The sequence below is a fragment of the Pseudochaenichthys georgianus genome, chromosome 9 (assembly GCF_902827115.2).
Source record: "Pseudochaenichthys georgianus chromosome 9, fPseGeo1.2, whole genome shotgun sequence".
Classification (NCBI taxonomy): domain Eukaryota; kingdom Metazoa; phylum Chordata; class Actinopteri; order Perciformes; family Channichthyidae; genus Pseudochaenichthys; species Pseudochaenichthys georgianus.
In genome coordinates this window covers 3,778,896-3,798,742 of record NC_047511.1, presented here as the reverse complement: position 1 = coordinate 3,798,742, position 19,847 = coordinate 3,778,896, and the positions used below count along the sequence as shown (strand labels likewise).

The window sequence follows — 19,847 nt, the reverse complement described above, 5'->3', positions numbered from 1 at the left end:
TGTGTTCATAGTCCGCTCTACGCTCCTTTTCCTGGCCCTCCATCTGAAGACGGACAAGACGAACTTTTAGTTTGGCATTACTACTTGCACCTAAGCTACCCGGAGAGAAAGCCTCAAACCTAGGAAGCGTTGCAGGAGGAGCTTGAGGACTAAACTTGTCAACTCTAGGTGTAGCTAATACTCTTTCCCTATCATCTTCAATAGACACCTCAGCCCTAGGCTGAGTTGACATGCTTGGGATTACAAGAATCTTTAACTCCTCTAGTTTTTGCAGGATTTTCTCTCTTATCTCTTTTTTTACTTTATACTTGTCTACTGAAATGTTAAAGTGAGCTGCGATACATAACATGTCATCTTTGCGACAGGAATACAACGTATCAACACTTGGACTTTCAATAAAGTCCTGTAAGTCAAAACCCATTTTTCAGCCAATGTACAACACCTACAATGACTTCTCAATTATTGGTTGTTTTATTTCAGGAAAATAGATATCCCGGACGAGCCCCCATTTGTTACGTCCCCACTAAGGTCTAGGGGACCTGGAGACAATAACGTACAACCAATAAGTATGAGAGAGTCAGAGTAAAGGTTGACAAAAGGTTTATTCCTTGTAACCTATCAGATAATACAATTAAACAGAAACTCTGTTTGTGAGGAGGAGGAGGAGTCAAAGGATTGTGCCAAACAAAAGAAACAAGCATAACAAAACCAGGCCTACCTCTACAACTATCCTTTGAAACCAAACTCAAACAAAAACCCTCACTAACTAACTACAAAGAATTTGACAAAACAATATACAGGGGTGGCAACAATCCGCTTACCTAGTGTGTCTAAACAATAGTTAGCTCGGTGGTGAGAAATGTACAGGGTACCCCAGACTTACCTAACTCCTCCACCTCTCAACACACACATTAACAAAGTTCAGATTTATCCAAAGAGCTTTAGTTGCTAAGCACAGCCGTGTTCCTTCCTCAGCAACAGGCCCAGAGTGAGAGAGAGAAGACTTCCTGGGTGCCTCCTTTATGGTCGGCCCTGGTTGCTGATAGGCCAGCTGAGGGTGAGAGGATCCAATCAGCCATCAGACTCAGGTGCACAGGCAGATACCGATCAGCTGCTGATTAGCTGTGCAGAAGACAGGGAGAAGAGAGAAACACAGGAGGGAAGGAAAACCACACATGTACAGCCTGCCTGGCACGTAACACTTGGTATCCAAAGACATGCCTCACAATGATACTAATGTGCTTCTGCTGAATGTGCAAATAGTCCATTGTCTGCTTTCATACAAGACATATGCACTTTGTAACGGAATACCCTTGCTTTTTTTAATTTATCAAATCAAATCCACGTTTAAAAGTGTTATCAAGAAATCCAAGTAAAAGACCAACCAGGAATCAGTTTCTCAATACTTTTTCACCTTCGACTGCTAGCTAGCATTCATGGGGGGTAAACGACGACGATGATGATGATGATGATGATGATGATGATGATGATGATGATGATGATGATGATGATGATGATGATGATGATGATGATGATGATGATGATGATGATTTCAACACACATTCTCAAAAGAAGAACGCAGCTCTATGGAAAATACTTGTTATTGATCCATAGGTGGTTTTATGCTTTGATTTGTTAAAATAAGAACATTTAGAATACTTTCAACAATGGTTCCCAGTTATGAGTCCTAAAACCCAGAAATGACTTGACATGTCACCACTTCCATGTCTCACAGTCAATGGTTTGTTGACTGTGTTTTTTGGTTAGACGCCAAAAGTCTGGTCTGTGGTTGACACAAGCTGAGGAGATTATTACGACATAAAATACTTCAGTAAATACCCTACAGGTGAATCTCTGAAGCTTGTACACATCATACAAACGGTTGCTAACAAGGAAATAAATAAACTAGTATACATCGTCACACCGACACAAGGCCATCTTTAGCTTAGCGGTGGTGACGGGCAGCCATGGGACAGTGATGTCGTTTGTATCATTACAAATGTTTTATTTCTGCCGATTACGTTAACCTTTAAAAAAAATCACAAAGTGGAGATTATCGTTCTGAACGAAGTATCATAAACTAGTGTTGGCCACAACGTTTATTTTCTGCAATATACCGAAATCCAATGGGGAAATCCCTTTGTTTTTTGTTGTTGCTTTTGCAATGCTAACTTCCAAGTCTGCCTACACAAATATGTCATCACTGCACCACTCTATTGTGATGAATATACTTGGCATATAAGATGGCACATGTCAGATGAATGGATTGATCAGGAACATGTATTTTTCAGACATCAAAACAACAGGAATATTGCAAGGTAGACAATAGCAGGTGAATACCGGTCAAATCCAAAGTGGTGAAGCTTGTCATGCTGCCAGGTTGACTCCCAGTATAGGAGCCTTTCTGTTTCGCCCCGAGCCCAGTGAACAAAAGCTGCTTGACAAAGCTGGGTTCATTCCCCCGGCTTGATTGACAAAACCCAGCCGATTGTGTTAGCGTGTCAGTGTGTGCTTTCCACCGGCGTCATTGTAAAGGCAACAGAGGCTGTTGTCGTGGTGAACAAACTCTGACCTTCAGCGTAGGCACAGCAGTCCTCTGTGGCTGAATGAGGTCAGGACCACCCCCTGCACGAGGAGTCGAGAGCGCTGTGGGAGGTGACGGTTCTGCGGTGCTACAGAGGGGACTCCTTTAATGCTCCCAGCATTATGCAATTCTTTGTTGGATATATGTTATGAGTGAAAGACGCACACATTTCTTTGAGTGGACATCCTAACTGCAATTAAAATGTATCTACATGTTAATGTGTGTGTACGCTCTGTGGGCACAATGGGGATGTGTGTTCACTCACAGCCTTTGTATGCGTCAGTCCTGCCTCTATTTTCGACTCAAATGATTCACCTTGGTCTTTGTTTGGCTCTGAAGTGGAGGCACGTACCCTCATCCACGCAGTTAATAAGTGGGAGAGGGAAGTTAGACCTTTAGTGAGCCTCTCTTCTATTCAGGTCCTTTCATACTGTTCAATGCAAATTGCCTTAAAGGTTGTCCTTTTGTGTTGCCGTGACCGGTTAGCAGAGGTGTGCAAGGAAACTGTTGTTGGGGGAGATATTAAAGCAGATACAGAATATAAATATTTATAGTGTGTGTTTTTATCTTGATGTGCCCCATCAAAGGGGCCCTTTTGTCTCATTCTCAGCTTCATATCAGTATGCAGTGTCTCTCCTGGGACATGTCTCCAAGGCAAGTTTATTTATAGCCCCTTTCAGCACCAGGCAATTCCAGGTGCTTTACAAAAATGAAAGACATTCAGACAAAGGCATTTAAAAACAGTCATTAAAAAGAAAAGCTAATAAAATAAACACTAAAAGATAAAAGTTACAGTGCAGTCTAAGATATGAATAGTTCAATTATTTCGGTTCTTGATTTTTAATTTATTCTCAGAACCTCCCTTTGGGAATGCGAACATTTCCGTCCCGATTGTTAATTTAGACTGATTGTTTTCACCATGTTATGCTCGCATGACATCCACAACCGGACCGATTTAATGCTTTAATGTTCAAAAAGCTCGTTATTTTCCTCATACTGCCTGTGCTGCAGCACCTCTTTTCACCCTCTGTCTGAAACCAGAGCCCAGTCTGCTCTGATTGGTTAGCTGGCCGGCTCTGTTGTGATTGGTCAACTGTTTAGAGATGTCACCCTATCAAATACAATGAGTTGGTGCGCAAGTTAATAAAAGCGTCAGTGTTACATATTGATGTCACTATGTTACAGAAGTAAACAAAGGAGTCCAAGGGAGGTGTTTCAGGCAGGGGGGGTGTGTCACTGGGGATTGTGTCCTTTGCAGACCATTTACATGCACACACACCTATATAACACACTGCAGGAAAAGGAAAACCCACACAAGTATAATAGGGCCCCTTTTATACACCATGTTCTGGGCAAGTCAGCCCTTCAGCCCTTTAGCAGTGTTGCACATAAATACCCAATTCAACAGATGCAATGTAACAGTCGAGGGGATCTTCCTGCTCTAAAGAAATGGGGGGGCAGCATTTCACCCGATCCATTCTTCCATCATCAGCCGATCAAAATAACACTGCTATCTTGTAATCTTCACATGTGGCAGCCTATATGTTCCATCAGCCACCTGTGTGTTAACTGTGGCGCTGTGGTCGATGCTACAGTACATTAGCTTATTGACTTGGTCCAGGGGGCCAGAGACTGGGACTGACTCGTGTGTTTGTCTCGTCCTGTCTCTGGATATGGGCCAGCTTCCTGCCGGGCAGCAACAGTTATAGAGTTATATAATATAATTTAATTATATAAAACAAATATCCAGCTCCAGCAAGCATATAGACTACCGATAAAAAACAATGTGCTGATGAATCTTAATAAAAGATATAATGCCTCTAGAGTTTTTTGTAAGAGTTTAGCTCTCATCATGGGTGCCTACCTGCACGCACTCACACGATGACTGCACTCCGGTCAGTGCTTTGGTGTACTGGAGGAGATTACCGGCACAAGCCTTGTTGTTTTGGAGGGTGGGGTCAGATGCATTCTGACTGTAACCAAACATCTCGAGAGTTTGAGTGAAGGCGAGCCCAGACCGCCCTCACGAGGAGATCACTGATGATCACCAAAAGCAACCAATCCATGGTCTGAAATGTTTCGAAACGGACTCAAAGTGAATACGTGCTCCACCTTTGATTTATTGAGTGACAGCTTGCCTTTTCTGTCAATCAAGAAAATGAATGAAGCTCAAGAAAAAAGTCCTGGTTTGTCTCTACAGTCCAGGTCAGAGCTCCACCGTATGGAGAAAAGAACCCGGAACAGAGAGTCCCAGGCCTCAAACTGTGCTGCATGTTATTCCCTGTCTTCAGACTAACCCGTGTCGATGTGTCCGTACTTCCCCAGCGGACATCACCAGGATGTGTGATGTGGACGTGAACCCCGAGACCACCAGTCCCACCCTGTACGGCGAGTCTTCGGACAAGTACTACCATGAGGACCGCTGGCAGAAGCTCCGCACAGCGGTCAGGAAACTGGAGTTCTGGGAACACTTTACTGCTGAGCTGATCGGGACCGGCTTCTTCTCCAAAGTCTATAAGGTACTCTCTCTGCTCTCTCCATGTGTTGCCTTGTTGCCGGCCTACGTGTACGCTGCCATCAAAGAATGCTTTGTTCCAGACACACTAATTTGAACATTCTTGTGCATTCCATGATTGGCCCACCAGCTTTGGAGAACATAGGGCGCAATACTCAGCCGAGGCGAAGGCCTTGCATGATTCCTAATGTGTCACCAGTGCACTAGTGGAGCTGATTTTGGACACATTTAGGGTTAGTCAGAATCAGAAACGGGTTTATTGCCAGGTGGGTTCACACATACGAAGAATTTGACTTGATGTCATGGTGCATACATACAAATTTATAACAACATTTTTTTAAAAGTACACAGATAGCGAACTATATTAAGAACACTGTAATAAAAATATAGTAAAATAGCAATAAAATAAGCAGTAATTTACATCGAAATAGAATGCAATAATTTATAGAATATAAAATATGTGCAGTAAGCAATATTTAAACATTGTGTGCATTAATGTAATGCATAGAGTCTATGATGTGGCTGAGGCAAAGTGTCAGTGGGGGGGGGGCCGGGCCTTGTTTAGAGGCCGGTAGCGGAGGGGAAGTGTTCCGGTGGCGAGAGGTTCTGGTCCTGATGGAGCTCAGCCTCCTGCCAGAGGGGAGGGGGGTGAACAGTTTGTGTCCAGGGCGGGAGGGGTCGGCCACTGTCTTCCCTGCCCAACATTCCTGCGGATGGTCTGCTCCCATTTGAGGTCCTGGGCGATGATGGTGCCCAGGAAGCGGAAAGACTTCACAGCAGTTACTGGGGAGCCACACAGAGTGATGGGGGGCGCGTGGGGCTGCGCTCTTCCTAAAGTCCACAACCATCTCCACTGTCTTGAGAGCATTGAGCTCCAGGTGGTTGTCCCTGCACCAGGTCACCAGATGGTCGTCCCTGCACCAGGTCACCAGATGGTCCAGCTCCCACCTGTAGGCAGACTCCTCTCCACCAGAGAGGAGTCCGATGAGTGATTTGTGATGGATTTCAGGTGGGACAGGACAAGGTGCTCAAAGGACTTCATAACCACAGAGGTCAGGGCGACGGGTCTGTAGTCGTTTAACCTGTTAAGCCCCATAGCCCCCGCATGAGCGAAAAAATGCTAACACACTTAGCACAGAGTAAGAAAAAGTTTTTAGAGGGTACTTGTCCATGGACAAGTGAGTTTGGCAGTTTACTTGTCCGAATACATTTCTGATGTTACACTGCGTTTGAAATGTATCGATTCCGATTCTGCTTATCGATTCCGGTTCTGATTGATTCCAAAATTGTAAAAGAAAGAGGTCAAATGTTTAGATAGCAAAAATATCTTTATTTTTTCAAGCTTTTAACTGACATTTTTATAAATATAAAAAATGCACAATAGCTGTGCTTTATTTCAACTGAGGTAGCTGCAGGAAACCTACTGACATAAGTTTTATAACAGTACCTGGTTTTTACTGTTCAAGTACCCTACTATCATCACACTTTTTTTGAACCATGAATACCTAAATGACGGAGCTTCGACAACCGGGAAGGGATGTCGCCCTTTGCTTTGACAATAAATGCTGTTACCGCTCCGTGAAACTCCTCCGTTTTTCTCTGGTCAGCTTTCCTTTTAATGCCAAAGAGAACGGTGTGTCGCGGCTAGCTGTACCTGGCACTTCTGGACATGTAAGCGGCGGGTCCGGGGTGCTAGTGCTGGCTATTGATGCCATACTCGGGCTCGGAGACCACAAGTCATTAAAGACTGTACATTATTGTATCTCGATGCCGTGCTGTCTTAAATGTTTGCTTAAATTAGAGGTGCAACCGGACGAACAAGCTATTAGCTTGCCACAGGCATTGCACTTTGCCTTGTCTTTCTCTTTTTGTGTGTAGTGGAGCCACACTTTTGACCCGTTACCGCGATCCATATTTGGTGTTATGAGGTGACTGAGCCCGAGCCGTGCATGCTGCTGGGTATCTAAACAAATCAAATCACACGCTGCTGTTCCATTGATGCGTGACGTCGCCACGTTACTACAGGTCCTTACAGATAGCTACGTAGCCTTAGCCTACGTCCGTGCAGATATGTAGGCTTTCTTTGCAATACTAAAGGGTTAGTCTACCGCGTTAAGGAACCGTTAAACAGAACCGAAATTGTGTATTTTGTATAGGTACCCGGTACCCGGCATTTTGTTATCGGTTCTCCTCTGGAACCAAGTTTCGGTTCCCAACCCTAGTGGAGGGGGAGACATTGTCAGGGCCAGCCGCTTTTCTGCTACTGAGTTTTCTAAATAGTTTGTCCCTGGTGAAATGAGCTATAAATAGGGATGGGTATCGTTTGAAATGTATCGATTCCGATTCCGGTTCTGCTTATCGATTCCGGTTCTTATTGATTCCCCGTTTCGATTCCAAAATTATAAAAGAAAGAGATCAAATGTTTAGATAACAAAAATATCTTTATTTTTTTAAGCTTTAACTGATATTTTTACAAATAAAAATATATACATGCAATACAAATGTATTGCACAATAGCTGTGCTTTATTTTAACTGAGCTATGCCTGTGGCAAGCTATTAACAGGCATTACACTGTGCCTTGTCTTTTTCTTTTTTAGTGTAGTGAAGCCTCACTTCAGAGCGTTTACCGCGACCCATCTTTGGTGTTATGAAGACTGAGCTTATGAACTGTCTACGGGGGGGCGGGAGGAGCCTCGCTGCGGGGCAACTGTGGACCTCTGTCGCCTGTCAGCGCAACTTACATGATGCCGTTTAAAAAAATGAAGGGCGGTGCCGGCCGTCAGCGTACCGAGCCGGCCGTCAAAGGCCCGCTGACGACCGGCCGTTCTGTGATTCTCCTGAACACACAGATGGCCAGTCCGCTATGTATTCCACCGGGTCACCGCAGCGCAGACGGACCCGGTGGAATACAGGGTCTACCGCGTTTAGGATCCGTTAAGCAGAACCGAAATTTTATTTTATATGGGTACCCGGTTCCCGGCATTTTCTTATCGGTTCTCATCTGGAACCGAGTTTCGGTTCCCAACCCTAGCTATAAAGATACTTTTCGGTTACTGATATTGGAATTATTTTCCTTATATGGACTTGTTCATTGTACACAGAGAAAACACAAAAGGGTTATTGATTTCCTAGATCAAGAATCAGAAACAGGTTTGTAGCCAGTAGGCTAACACATACGAGGAATTTGCTTTGGTGTGTATAGTGCATACATAGACACATTAAGATAAATACAATTGTAAGTAAAAGGGCCAAAAGTAGAACTATTACAAAAAACTATTTTAAAACTGTTATAACAATACAAATATAGAGAAATATTAACACAAAATATGAATATGCAAATAAAACTAAGTAAAGTAAATTGTGACAAAATACAAAATGTGCTATCTATACACTTTTGAAATCGTATGTGTCTCAATTTGGATTCTTCCCCAAGTACACTGCATTTTCAACGTCATGGACACTTCTGCAGTGTGTGAATTATAACCGGGTAGAATTGTCGCCGCTGTGCCCTCACCAGAAGTGAAGATTGCTGCTGTTAGCTGGATAGCTAATAATCATTGCTACAGTAGCTAGCTATCTGCAATCTTTCTCAGTACCAAATAGTTACATACGGCTCAATTAACACAACAGTTCCATGGTGGCTTCTTTTACACACCAGCATAGTTCTACGTTTATTGAATTAAGCCAAGTAAGTTAAATGTGAGAAGTCTGCAAAGTTACATTATTTACCTTGTTGACCAGTATGAGTGAACCATGCAGGTTGTGCTCTAAAAAAGCACGGTATTATAGAAGTTAGTGAACACACTGTTTCCACTACGAGCCTCCCCATCACTACAGCTACACCATGCACCAGTATCACTGTCTTTGTCTCTAATGGACACCATGTCCTTCAGTTGATGCACAGCACCAGTCGGAAGGTGATGGTGGTGAAGATCTACAAAAATGACGTGGACCAGGACAGCATCGTTCGAGAGATCAGCCTGCTGCAGAAACTCTCCCACCCCAACATTGTCAGGTAACACAAAGACTCGTTCAGTCTCCACACCTTCCCACACACACTCTCACTCTCTCTGCACCTCCGCAAACTGTAGTTTCACAGCAGCTTTTAGAACCAGAGTTACAGAGTATGATAGCATTAGATTTTGAAAATAAATAGTAGTATTTCTTCTTAAACAGAATGACTAATGTTCTTATGTAACCACAGATCTCTTGTGCCTGTGAAGTCCAATGGTGCTCACTGTTGTTACTTTGGTGTTTTAGTTACAGGACTGAGGCACAGGAACCTTGGCCTTGTCACTTACAGCGGTTACATAAAGGGTGAGGCCAGGCAGACATGATGTTTGCCTACGCAATCTTAACTTAGCCACTTAGCAGTGGTAAGGTTATCAGAGAGAAGCTTATCTGTTATGTGCTTGGTACACGCCAGGAGCCAACGCAATACTGTTGCTAAAATCTTCATTTAAATTTGACCAGGTGTTTGAAACACAGCACCAAAAGGACAGTCACTCAATATGTTACCAGTTTTAAACTTTTAGCTACATTTAAAACTCACTTATACATTTTAATACATTTCATTCATTATATTCCTACACTATTGTGGACAAATGAAAGTCTGTCTGCGTCAATTATATTACATTGCATTTAGCTGACGCTTTTATCCAAAGCGACTTACAATAAGTGCGTTCGACCAACAAAATACAAACTTGAAGAAAACAGAATCATAAAGTACATCAGGTTTCATAGAGCAAAAACATTTCAAGTGCTACTCAACTGGCTTTAGATAAGCCAGCCCTTTATTAGTATATAAGTGCTCTGTTAGCAGTTCTATCGCTCGAAGTGGAGTCGAAAGAGATGAGTTTTCAGTCTGCGCCGGAAGGTGTGTAAGCTATCTGCTGTCCTGATGTCAATGGGGAGCTCATTCCACCATCTTGGAGCCAGGATAGCAAACCCACGTGTTTTTGCTGATGGGAACTTGGGTCCCCCTCGCAGCGAGAGTGCAGCGAGCCGTTTGGCTGATGCAGAGCGGAGTGCACGTGCTGGGGTGTACGGTTTAACCATGTCCTGGATGTAGGAAGGGCCAGATCCATTCGCAGCATGGTACGCAAGTACCAGTGTCTTGAAGTGGATTCTAGCAGTTACCGGAAGCCAGTGAAGGGAGCGGAGGAGCGGCGTGGTGTGGGAACATTTAGGAAGGTTGAAGACCAGACGAGCCGCTGCATTCTGGATGAGCTGCAGAGGTCGGATGGCACATGCAGGTAGACCAGCCAGGAGGGAGTTGCAGTAGTCTAGGCGTGAGGTGACGAAAGCCTGGACCAGAACCTGCGTGGCTTTCTGGGTCAGCTGGGGACGTATCCTCCTGATGTTGTAGAGCGTGTATCTGCAGCAGCGGGTTGTAGCAGCGATGTTTGCAGTGAAGGACAGGTTGTTATCTAGGGTCACACCCAGAGTCCTTGCAGTCTGAGTCGGGGAAACAACAGAGGTGCCGATGTTGATGGTCAGGTCAAGAGTGGGACAATCTTTTCCCGGAAGGAAAAGCAGTTCAGTCTTGTCAAGGTTGAGCTTGAGGTGATGAGCAGACATCCACTGAGAGATGTCAGCTAGACAAGCAGAGATGCGTGCGACGACCTGGGTCTCTGAGCGGGGAAAGGACAGAATTAATTGGGTGTCGTCAGCGTAGCAGTGGTATGAAAAACCATGCGGACTAATGACTGATCCGAGCGAGTTTGTGTACAAGGAGAAGAGGAGGGGACCAAGAACAGAGCCCTGAGGGACCCCTGTAGTTAATTGACAAGGGTCGGACTCGGACCCTCTCCAAGTTACCCTGTAGGTACGGTCTTTGAGGTATGAGGTGAGGAGGGAAAGTGCAGAGCCTGAAACTCCAAGTTCTTGGAGAGTGTGAAGGAGGATCTGATGGTTCACCGTGTCGAATGCAGCAGACAGGTCCAACAGGATGATGACAGAGGAGAGGGAGGCTGCTTTAGCAGTGTGCAGTTCCTCAGTGACAGCAAGGAGGGCAGTTTCTGTGGAGTGACCTGCCTTGAAACCAAACAATCAATCAATTCAATCAAAATGTATTTATATAACCCAACATCACAAATGATACGTTTGTCTCAGGGGACTTTACAGCGTGTACAGCACGACACCCTCTGGCCTTTGATCCTTGCAGCGTTCAATTAATTGCTGCCAATAAAAACCTAAATTAAGGAGGAAAAATGGAAGAAACCTAGGGAGACAAGAGGAGGGGTCCCTCTCCCAGGACAGACGGACGTGAAATAGGTGTTGCTTGCCACAATCCAGACGTAACCTTTAAAGAGGTCCTATTATGCTCTATCGGTTTTCCCATTCCTGCAGTGTGTTATATAGGTTTCTGTGCATGTAAATGGTCTGCTGGAGTTTTTTTGAACATTGAAGCATGGAAACATGTCACATTGGAAGCAAAATATCATATGAAGCTGAAAATAAGCAGAATAGGGCTCCTTTAATAGTGGTAACGTGCCTGGTGAGAGAGAGTAAAACTTCAGTGATGATGCCCTGGATGCTAGTAATATGCACATTTGGGTATACGGAGATAGAGAGGACATGAGAGCATGCAGAAAAAGAGAAAGAGAAGAAAGTTCCTCCAAAGTCAAAGCCTAGGATACCTAGGGCTTGTTAAATGTAAGCCTGAGCAAGCCCTAACTATAATCTCTATCGAAAAGGAAAGTCTTATCCCTGCTCTTAAATGTGGAGAGGGTGTCTGCTTCCGGAACCCAAACTGGAAGCTAATTCCACAGAAGAGGAGCTTGATACACAATTCCCCAGTGGGACAGTAGTGTGTTATGAGCTCTTTAAGATAACATGGTGCCTGACCATTGAGGGCTTTGTAGGCTGGGAGGCACATTTGTATTTATATTCTTTGTTTGATAGGGAGTCCCTTCAGAGTACGGAGCTATATCAGGGTCATAAGTTTTGATCATTCAAAAAAATACAATTTATTTGAAAGTTCAAGTTTTTATCCTGAACTTTGAAAAATACAATGATGTATTCAAAATAAAAATAAGTATTTGAAATCATTTTTTGGAATATAATATTTATTTTCACATTTCACTAGTATACATATTTTGATATTTGAATCCTTGCTTTTTTCAGTTGCAGATTTTACGCTTTCAGATTCAAAACAATTACTTTTTCAGTTTTAAATCTTGTTTTTTCAGGTTTCACATTTTTTTTTGCCTTCAGATATTTTTTTTCCACTTTCAGATATATTTTTTTCGCTTTCAAACGTTTGGTCCTGATGTTGCTTGGGGGGGAGGGGCTTACCTAAGAGTAGTTTGGCATCCGGAGTGACAGGCCCCCCTCTGTCATGTTGCCTTCATCGATGTTAGCGCGAGAAATATAACTCAACACTTTCTATATACAATACTCCCGTGATTGGTGGTAAACAAAACTGATACCAGCATCAAAGATCCGTTAAGCGAGCTGTTGAGCATCGTAGTTGGCAACAATCGCGGTATAAGAGCAATAAACTGTTCTAGAATGTGAAATTACGCATCCGCAACGAGCCAGCAGGTTGTTCTGTTGGACCTGACGCCATCCCCCGCTGTCTCACGGAGAGATACCGCAGGTCCTTCCTTCCTGCAGCGGTCAGACTATACAACCACCACGGCCCCTAGTAGACCCCCCCCCCCCCCCACACACACACACACACACACACACAACAACACAGACTATAACACCCCTTGCTGTTAAATACCAACTAGGCTATGTGCAATATTTGGAATATATAAATATATGTATGCCGTTAGAAACTGTGCAATATATACCTGGCTGCTAAATCCTCAGAACCGTTACAGGATGTGTATTTTGTGTATTTTGTAAATTGTATTTATTATAAACGTTAGTCCTTAACATCCATCACTGTGTATATCACCATTCAAACATCTTTTAAAAGTTGAACAAACCCCACACAGCTCAGTGAAGACTGAGATGTTGACTTTATTTGATCATTTCAGTAAAAACTAACGTTCATATTTCTCTCTTTGATTATAATACTGATGAACGTTCAGAACAAAGCACTTACCACATACGTTTTAAAAAGCTTACAGTTTTTCTCGATTGCTAACACACTAAAATGATACATAAAGCACCATTATTTTAACTGACGCTCAAAGAGCAAAACATCAGCTCAGATCTCCAAAACTCTAAACACGTTTTCAGCTTTTCACACAATTTGCAAATCAACATGGCACTTTGTGCAAACCACTGAGAGTGAGAGGAGGAGGAAGAGGTGGGTGAGAGTGAGAGGAGGAGGAAGAGGTGGGTGAGAGTGAGAGGAGGAGGAAGAGGTGGGTGAGAGTGAGAGGAGGAGGAAGAGGTGGGTGAGAGTGAGAGGAGGAAGAATGAGAGGAGGTAGAGCTGGAGGAGAGGACGTGGACAAAGAAGAACTCTCTAATGAAATGAAATGTTATCACATGGTGTGACGATGAGAGGCTGACGGAGGGTTCAGCCTAATCCAAGCCGATGTGCTGTGGCCTCTGTGATCCGGACACTTAGACCTGAACACAGTTAGTCACCAGTAGCTCTGCATGACTCATGATATCTCAGAGCTTATATCTGTTGTGTGAAACGTATTCACTTCATTACTGTAATTGAATTGTCGGCATGTTGCAGACTATAACTACACACATCCTGCACAATGTACTGTGGTCAACTCACTGTGATGCAACACAGACACTGACCGACCACTGTGTCTGTGTTGTTTATCTGAAGGACTGAGAAACAAAGAGGTGGAAGGCCAAGGATGTCAACGAGGCAGGAAGCAGCAGCTACAAACTGTGTGTTGGCAAACTATGCCATCCCACTGAGAGAGATCCGAAGCAGAGCAGCTGTGTGCTGAGATGCATGTTGCTCAGTGCTAGTTTTGAATAAAATGTGATTTTTTTCAACAACTCATTTATATTTCTTCATTTACTGTATTTCTGTAAACTCAAGCAGTCTTTCTCTGCAGAACCCTCTCTGTACGAGCACAGCCCAGAACAGATGGAAGTGCTTTAGAGCAGTGCTTCTCAAAGTGTGGTCCGCGGACCACTGGTGGTCCGTGAGCGCCCCCTAGTGGTCCGTGAGTATATTGGTAACATTTCACATTTGAAATAAATAAATTTAAGTTTTCCGCACTCTCGCGGGAATATCTCGGCAATGGAGCAAGCTCAAGTTTCACTTTCGATTGCATGATATAGCCCAGATAAGCACCTTCATCACACATGTGGCCACTTGTTTGTACCATTTTCAGGCGATTTGTAAAAAACGATGTGTTTTTGGATATTTGTGGAGTTAGGTGGTCCGCGAGTGTTTTTGTATTGGTTAAGTGGTCCTTGGTATGAAAAGGTTTGAGAAACACTGCTTTAGAGTATGCTCAGCAGTGTGTAGCTGGGTGGTCAAACCATCTAGTGTTATATTTGGTGGTAAAGTTTGCATTTGGAAAGTGTTTATGTCGTTTTGAGGGCAGTTCTTCTTTTAGCAGGAGAAATGAGGTGTTTTGCACTTTGGGTGCATGTAGGGATGTTTTTAGGAAATGAGTAAGCCAGGTTTCCAAAGATGTATTTCTCCAGTAGAGATGAAGGACCCAACACGGAAGTCACACGCTCAGGACTGACTAACAAACTGTTTATATGAGAAATGTCTTTCATCATTAATCCTTTATTAAACGCTCGTATCAAACTTCCTTGATAAACTAAACTAACTCATAATGAAGGTAGACGATAAATACTATAACAAACGCATTTTCTTTTATTCCAGATATCTTGGAATCTGCGTGAAAGAAGACAGACTCTATCCAATCTTAGAGGTGATCTCTACTCCTTTTTTTATGTTCACACTCATGAGTCACGGTTGCTGTGCGTGTTCACAGGCAGTGGGAAAGCACTAGAGATTACAAAGATATGAGAGGATATTGATAATAAAGCGGTTATTGTGCAGCTAGACATGGAGTCATTGCTAATACTGAGATAGGAAATGTTATGTTCACATAATCACATGTGTAGCTTTTCTCTGAATTGCAACAGTTGTAGAGTTCACCTGCTCAGTCTGTATGCATCCTGGTGAGGTGCCTCGTGTATAACCTGGTCCTGGTTGTTGCAGTATATGAACGGGGGCTGTCTGGAGGAGCTTCTGGTCGGGAAGGATGTTCCACTGTGTTGGAGAGAGAAGGTGGAGCTGGCCTGTGATATAAGCAGAGGAATGATCTACTTGCACTACAAGAACATTTACCACAGAGACCTCAACTCCAAGGTAAGAGCCTCTGCCCCCCAGTGCCCCCACCTCTGCCCCCCAGTGCCCCCAGGCATCATTAAAGGGTCGTCTCATCCTTTACACCTGACCTGTAGTTCATACACAATAGAGAACCGCAGTGACGCGTCCTAAAACCCGGAAGCAAGTTAGCATTTTTCCCACGTCCGGTTCCTTCGACAAAAAGCAAAGCAATCTCTCCATAGGGTTTTGGAAAATAGCTCCAAATAAGGTCTGTGGTTGAGACCCATTGAAGAGACGGATCACGGTTTGTTCTACGACATTAAATCCATCAGCAGTGACCCCGCTGGTTTGAAGAGTGTACGTGTCTGAGAAACGATGGTTGTTACCGAGCGGCTGAATAGGACTACAGAAGGTGTCCAGGCCGTTGTACGTCATTACGCCGAACACGTAAAACACTCCCGCTAAGTTAGTTTGCCCTGTTCTGCTTGAAAGCAAGTCCCTGCCTCCTGCAAAGTGTTCAAACAAACACTTCAACCATTTACAATCTGTATGTTTGAATATGGATCTGAAGTCGGCGTGACGTTGAAGCAGCGACCCTGCTGTAGTTCCTTTAGAGCAGGGGTGCCCAACCTTTTGTTGAACCGAGAGCTACTTTTAAAGTTGCCAGTCTGCCGAGATCTACCAGTCCAAATAGAGAGGCGTAGCCATTACTGACAGCCTACCAGGTAAATACACACTTCTACTTGTATACAACTGACCTTTGTACGATTAATACTCCATAAAATACTGCAGATCCTTTATCTTTCCTCTTTCTAATCTACACACATACAAGTATTTAACTGAAGTTACACAACAGTGTTGTTGATACAGAGTTGGAGTTTATCCACACGTCACTACAGTGGGTAATGTTTTCAAGAAACATTGAACAGTGCTGCCACATATGACACAGGAAAAAAGAAAAGACTGAACCCTTTCTTTGCCATTATATAAAAATAGTGTTGCTACAAAAGTATAAATGAGGCTTACTAATAAGACAACTCAGATCTGAAGCTACTCAGGAATCTGCTGCAAGAGTGCAATAAAAGAGACAACATTAATAGAATCAAACCCTTTTTTGTTGCATTTTAGTAGAGTATAAAAATAAATGCCTTTACAATCGGATGCAAGCAACAGTTTCTTAACCTGAATTGATAATAGACTATAATCAATTTAAGTTTGCATTCTTATACCATTTTGTACAATAATTATAATGAATAAGTACTGAATGAATAAGTACAAACTAAAACTTACAGCTGATTAATAACGGTATCTAACTTGAGTTTTTATCATATCAAAAACCTGTTGAAATGCTTCTGTTATTTTTACTGTCCCCAAAAGCGCGTCGCAGCCTCCAGGAACGCTTCTTTCACAACTTCGCCGTCTTTGAAAGACTTCATGTGTTTCGCAAGAACGTGACTGACACGATAAGATGCTCTGGTAGCAGCCTTGCTCTTGTTGTTGGGCCTGGTGAAAATGGACTGCTGTGCATTTAGCTGTGCTTTCAGGCCCCTCCCCTTTTGGAGCGTAGGGCAGAATTAGGAGGGAATTCCGTCTCGTAGCGTTTGAGCACTGTTTTGAAATGCCGCTCCTAAATTACCCTTCTTCGATAAAGCCACGCTCGCATTGCAGATGAGACAGATGGACTTTGAATTGGAATAGATACAAATAATCATCCTCCTACTCGGAGTGAAAATATATATTTTGGGCTTTTTTGCTTCTGCCATTGCGGTCTTGTGTGTGTGCGGACTGTCACTCCTGTTGACACGGACAACGTCAGCGAACTAGTGCCCACTGCCCACCAGCCACGCCCCGACACATGGGGTCACGCCGGCCAATCACAAAGCTTTGATGCGTTCAAGTGCATTATTCTGGCACAGGAAGACTGGTCGATCGCGGGGTGATTCCCAGTTGATCGCGAGATGTGTCTAAAAATAGAACAACAATATGATCGACTGGTTGGGCACCCCTGCTTTATAGCATAACGTTAGCATGTTGCTTCTTGCGACTAGATTTATGATTTGAAAATTATAAAAGTAGGGTAGACATGTGGATATTATCCGGCTGAACAAAACGTGATCCGTCTCTTAAATGTGTTTCAACCACAGACCTTATTTCCAGCTATTTTCCAACATCCTATGGAGAAATTGCTTTGGTTTTTGACGAAGAAACCGGAAGGAGTTTACTTCCGGGTTTTAGGACACGTCACTGCGGTTCTCTATATAAGAGCAGTAGGACAGATGGAGAACCTGACAACAGGATGACACCATCAGAGCCCTTCATTACCTGGAGCCCCCTGGTGGCCGGCACACTGAGGACCTGACGATGAACCTTTGTTTAATCAACCACTCTCTTTTTGTCATTCTATTTCCTGACTAGATAGATAACAACTTTATTTATCCCAAAATTGGGAAATTGTTTTTGTTCCAGCAGCATGCAAGCATTACACAAGTTAACATTTTTTAAAGATACAATAAAATACAAATATAATTAAAACTGCGGTCACAGTCGTGCACGCAGTGATGAGAAGTCCAGCCATGCGAAACGGCATTCCGTCCAGCCATGCGAAAACGGAATGCCCTCGCGTCTATGCGGGGAGAGTCGCCGGTCATCCCAGCATCAAGTCGACGTGCACGAGTCCTCCGAAATGAGCCGTTTGTCATTTCTCAAATTTTCGCATCCTCCGGCAGCGACCCGGAAACGGATGTCGGCGCGCCGTCTCAATGAAAACAAATTTCGCGGAGGCTGTCTGGAGGAGCCGTAACCGAGGATACACTGATTTAGAGGGGAGAGGAGTCTCTCTGGAGGAGCTATAACCGAGGGTACGCTGAAGTATCCTCCGGAGTCGATTTCAGCCAACAGTGATGTTTAAAAGAGGTTCGTTGGCTGGACTTCGGTCAACGAAGCACAGCTCTGCAAACTGTTCCCGTTGTGATTATAAGTTATTTGAGATGATCAAATGTGCATCAGACTTTCTGCCCTTTAACGTTTGTTTACTCAATAATCACATCTCCCCTGGATGTTAGGCTATTTCTTTTTTAATACAACTGCTTTCATTGTGACGCGATGTTTACAGTGAGAACAGCTGCTGAGGTCAGTGCAGAAAGCAGAACAGTGTGTATAATATATATCGCTCAATAATACCAGGTTTCACACTTTATTTGTAGGCTTTAGGAGATATCTACAAATAAACAATAGATATTTTTCATGAAACCATATACTCCTTCACATAATAAAATATACAAGGGCTGTAGCCTGATATATATGATGTGCTTTAGGAGCTGTAGGTGTGTGTTGTAGAATGAGTAGGTGTGTGTTGTAGAATGAGTAGGTGTGTGTTGTGGAGTGTATAGGTGTCTGTTGTAATTGAATGTGCCAATGAGGTGAAGCAACTGTCACGGATGCCGTGCTGTAGGAGGTCACCTGCCCCAGCGGAGTTCCCCTCTGCAGATACTTTGGGGACCCCCAGTATCGGAGGTTGCTCTCCACTGAGGGGGGTGGGATGGTCACCAGACGTCGTTTGTGCCTCTTGGGATCTAAACGAAGGCCGGCAAACCACCTCTGCAGGCGACGCATATGCAGCAACCCCAGCGGTCCCACGAGGTGGGCAGCCGCCATGAGACCCAGAGTCTGCATGATGCTCAAAGCTGTCACCGTTGCCCCCTGTCACAGTCTGCAAACTGCCTGAAGCAGGGATGCGTGTCTGCTCTCTGATAGGGTGGCACGTAGTCTGCCTGCTTCGAGCGACATCCCCAGATACTCCACCTGCTGGTGAGGTATGGGACTGCTCTTCTTCCAATTGACTGCAATCCACTTGGATCAATTGGGCTGTGTTTGCCCCTTCCCTGGACCTGGCAATGAGGTCGCATTAGAAAACCCTCATGCCGTGGTCGCGAGGCGGCTTAAGCGCTGTGGCCACACATTTGCTGAGCGTGCGTGGGGATAGGGAGTAGCCGAACGCCAGTCTGTTGTACTCGTAGGCTATCCCCTGGAAGACAAAACGCAAATACTTCCTGTGCTCTGGAGCAACTTCGACATGAAAGTAAGCGTCCTTCAGGTCGATGGTTGTGAACTAATCGCCCGGCTGCCGTAGTTCCAGTAATTGATTTACATGTGGAACTTTTCTCAGGCAATGTGCTGATTCAGGCTGTGAAGATCCAGAATGGGTCTGCATTCTCCCGTCTTCTTGGGAACCAGGAAGTACATGGAGTAAAGCCCCTTTTCTCTGTCCTGAGAGTGCACAACAGACACCGCCTGTTTTTGCAACAGGGCCTGAATCTCTGTTGAAACCCATCTCCTCCTGGGATGATAGATGTGCCTGAACGGAGGAGGGACGCTGCACAACTGGAGTGAGTAACCCAGTCTCAGTGTCCTGTTCCATCCCCCATAACACTGTGTTAGGGGACATGCAAGCAGCTGTGGAGCCGCAGCTAAGAAGCTGTAGTACTCTCTGGTGGCCTACTCCGCTGCAAAACCTTACTGTT

At 44.2% G+C, this 19,847-nt stretch overlaps 1 protein-coding gene across 4 annotated transcripts in view; it reads left to right on the top strand.

The window, feature by feature from the left end:
* Positions 1-19,847, top strand: part of LOC117452551 (dual specificity testis-specific protein kinase 1-like) — a 43,695-nt gene that overhangs the window by 13,761 nt on the left and 10,087 nt on the right. For 2 of the 4 annotated variants that reach the window (XM_034091248.2, XM_034091247.2), the window contains 4 exons: positions 4,910-5,103; positions 8,994-9,115; positions 14,875-14,923; positions 15,217-15,366. In XM_034091248.2, the coding sequence (XP_033947139.1) occupies positions 4,924-5,103; positions 8,994-9,115; positions 14,875-14,923; positions 15,217-15,366 (501 nt within the window). In that variant the 5' untranslated portion in view covers positions 4,910-4,923. Of the gene's footprint in view, positions 1-4,875; positions 5,104-8,993; positions 9,116-14,874; positions 14,924-15,216; positions 15,367-19,847 lie in introns of all 4 variants that reach the window. The other 2 variants (XM_034091249.2, XM_034091250.2) reach the window with 1 other exon arrangement.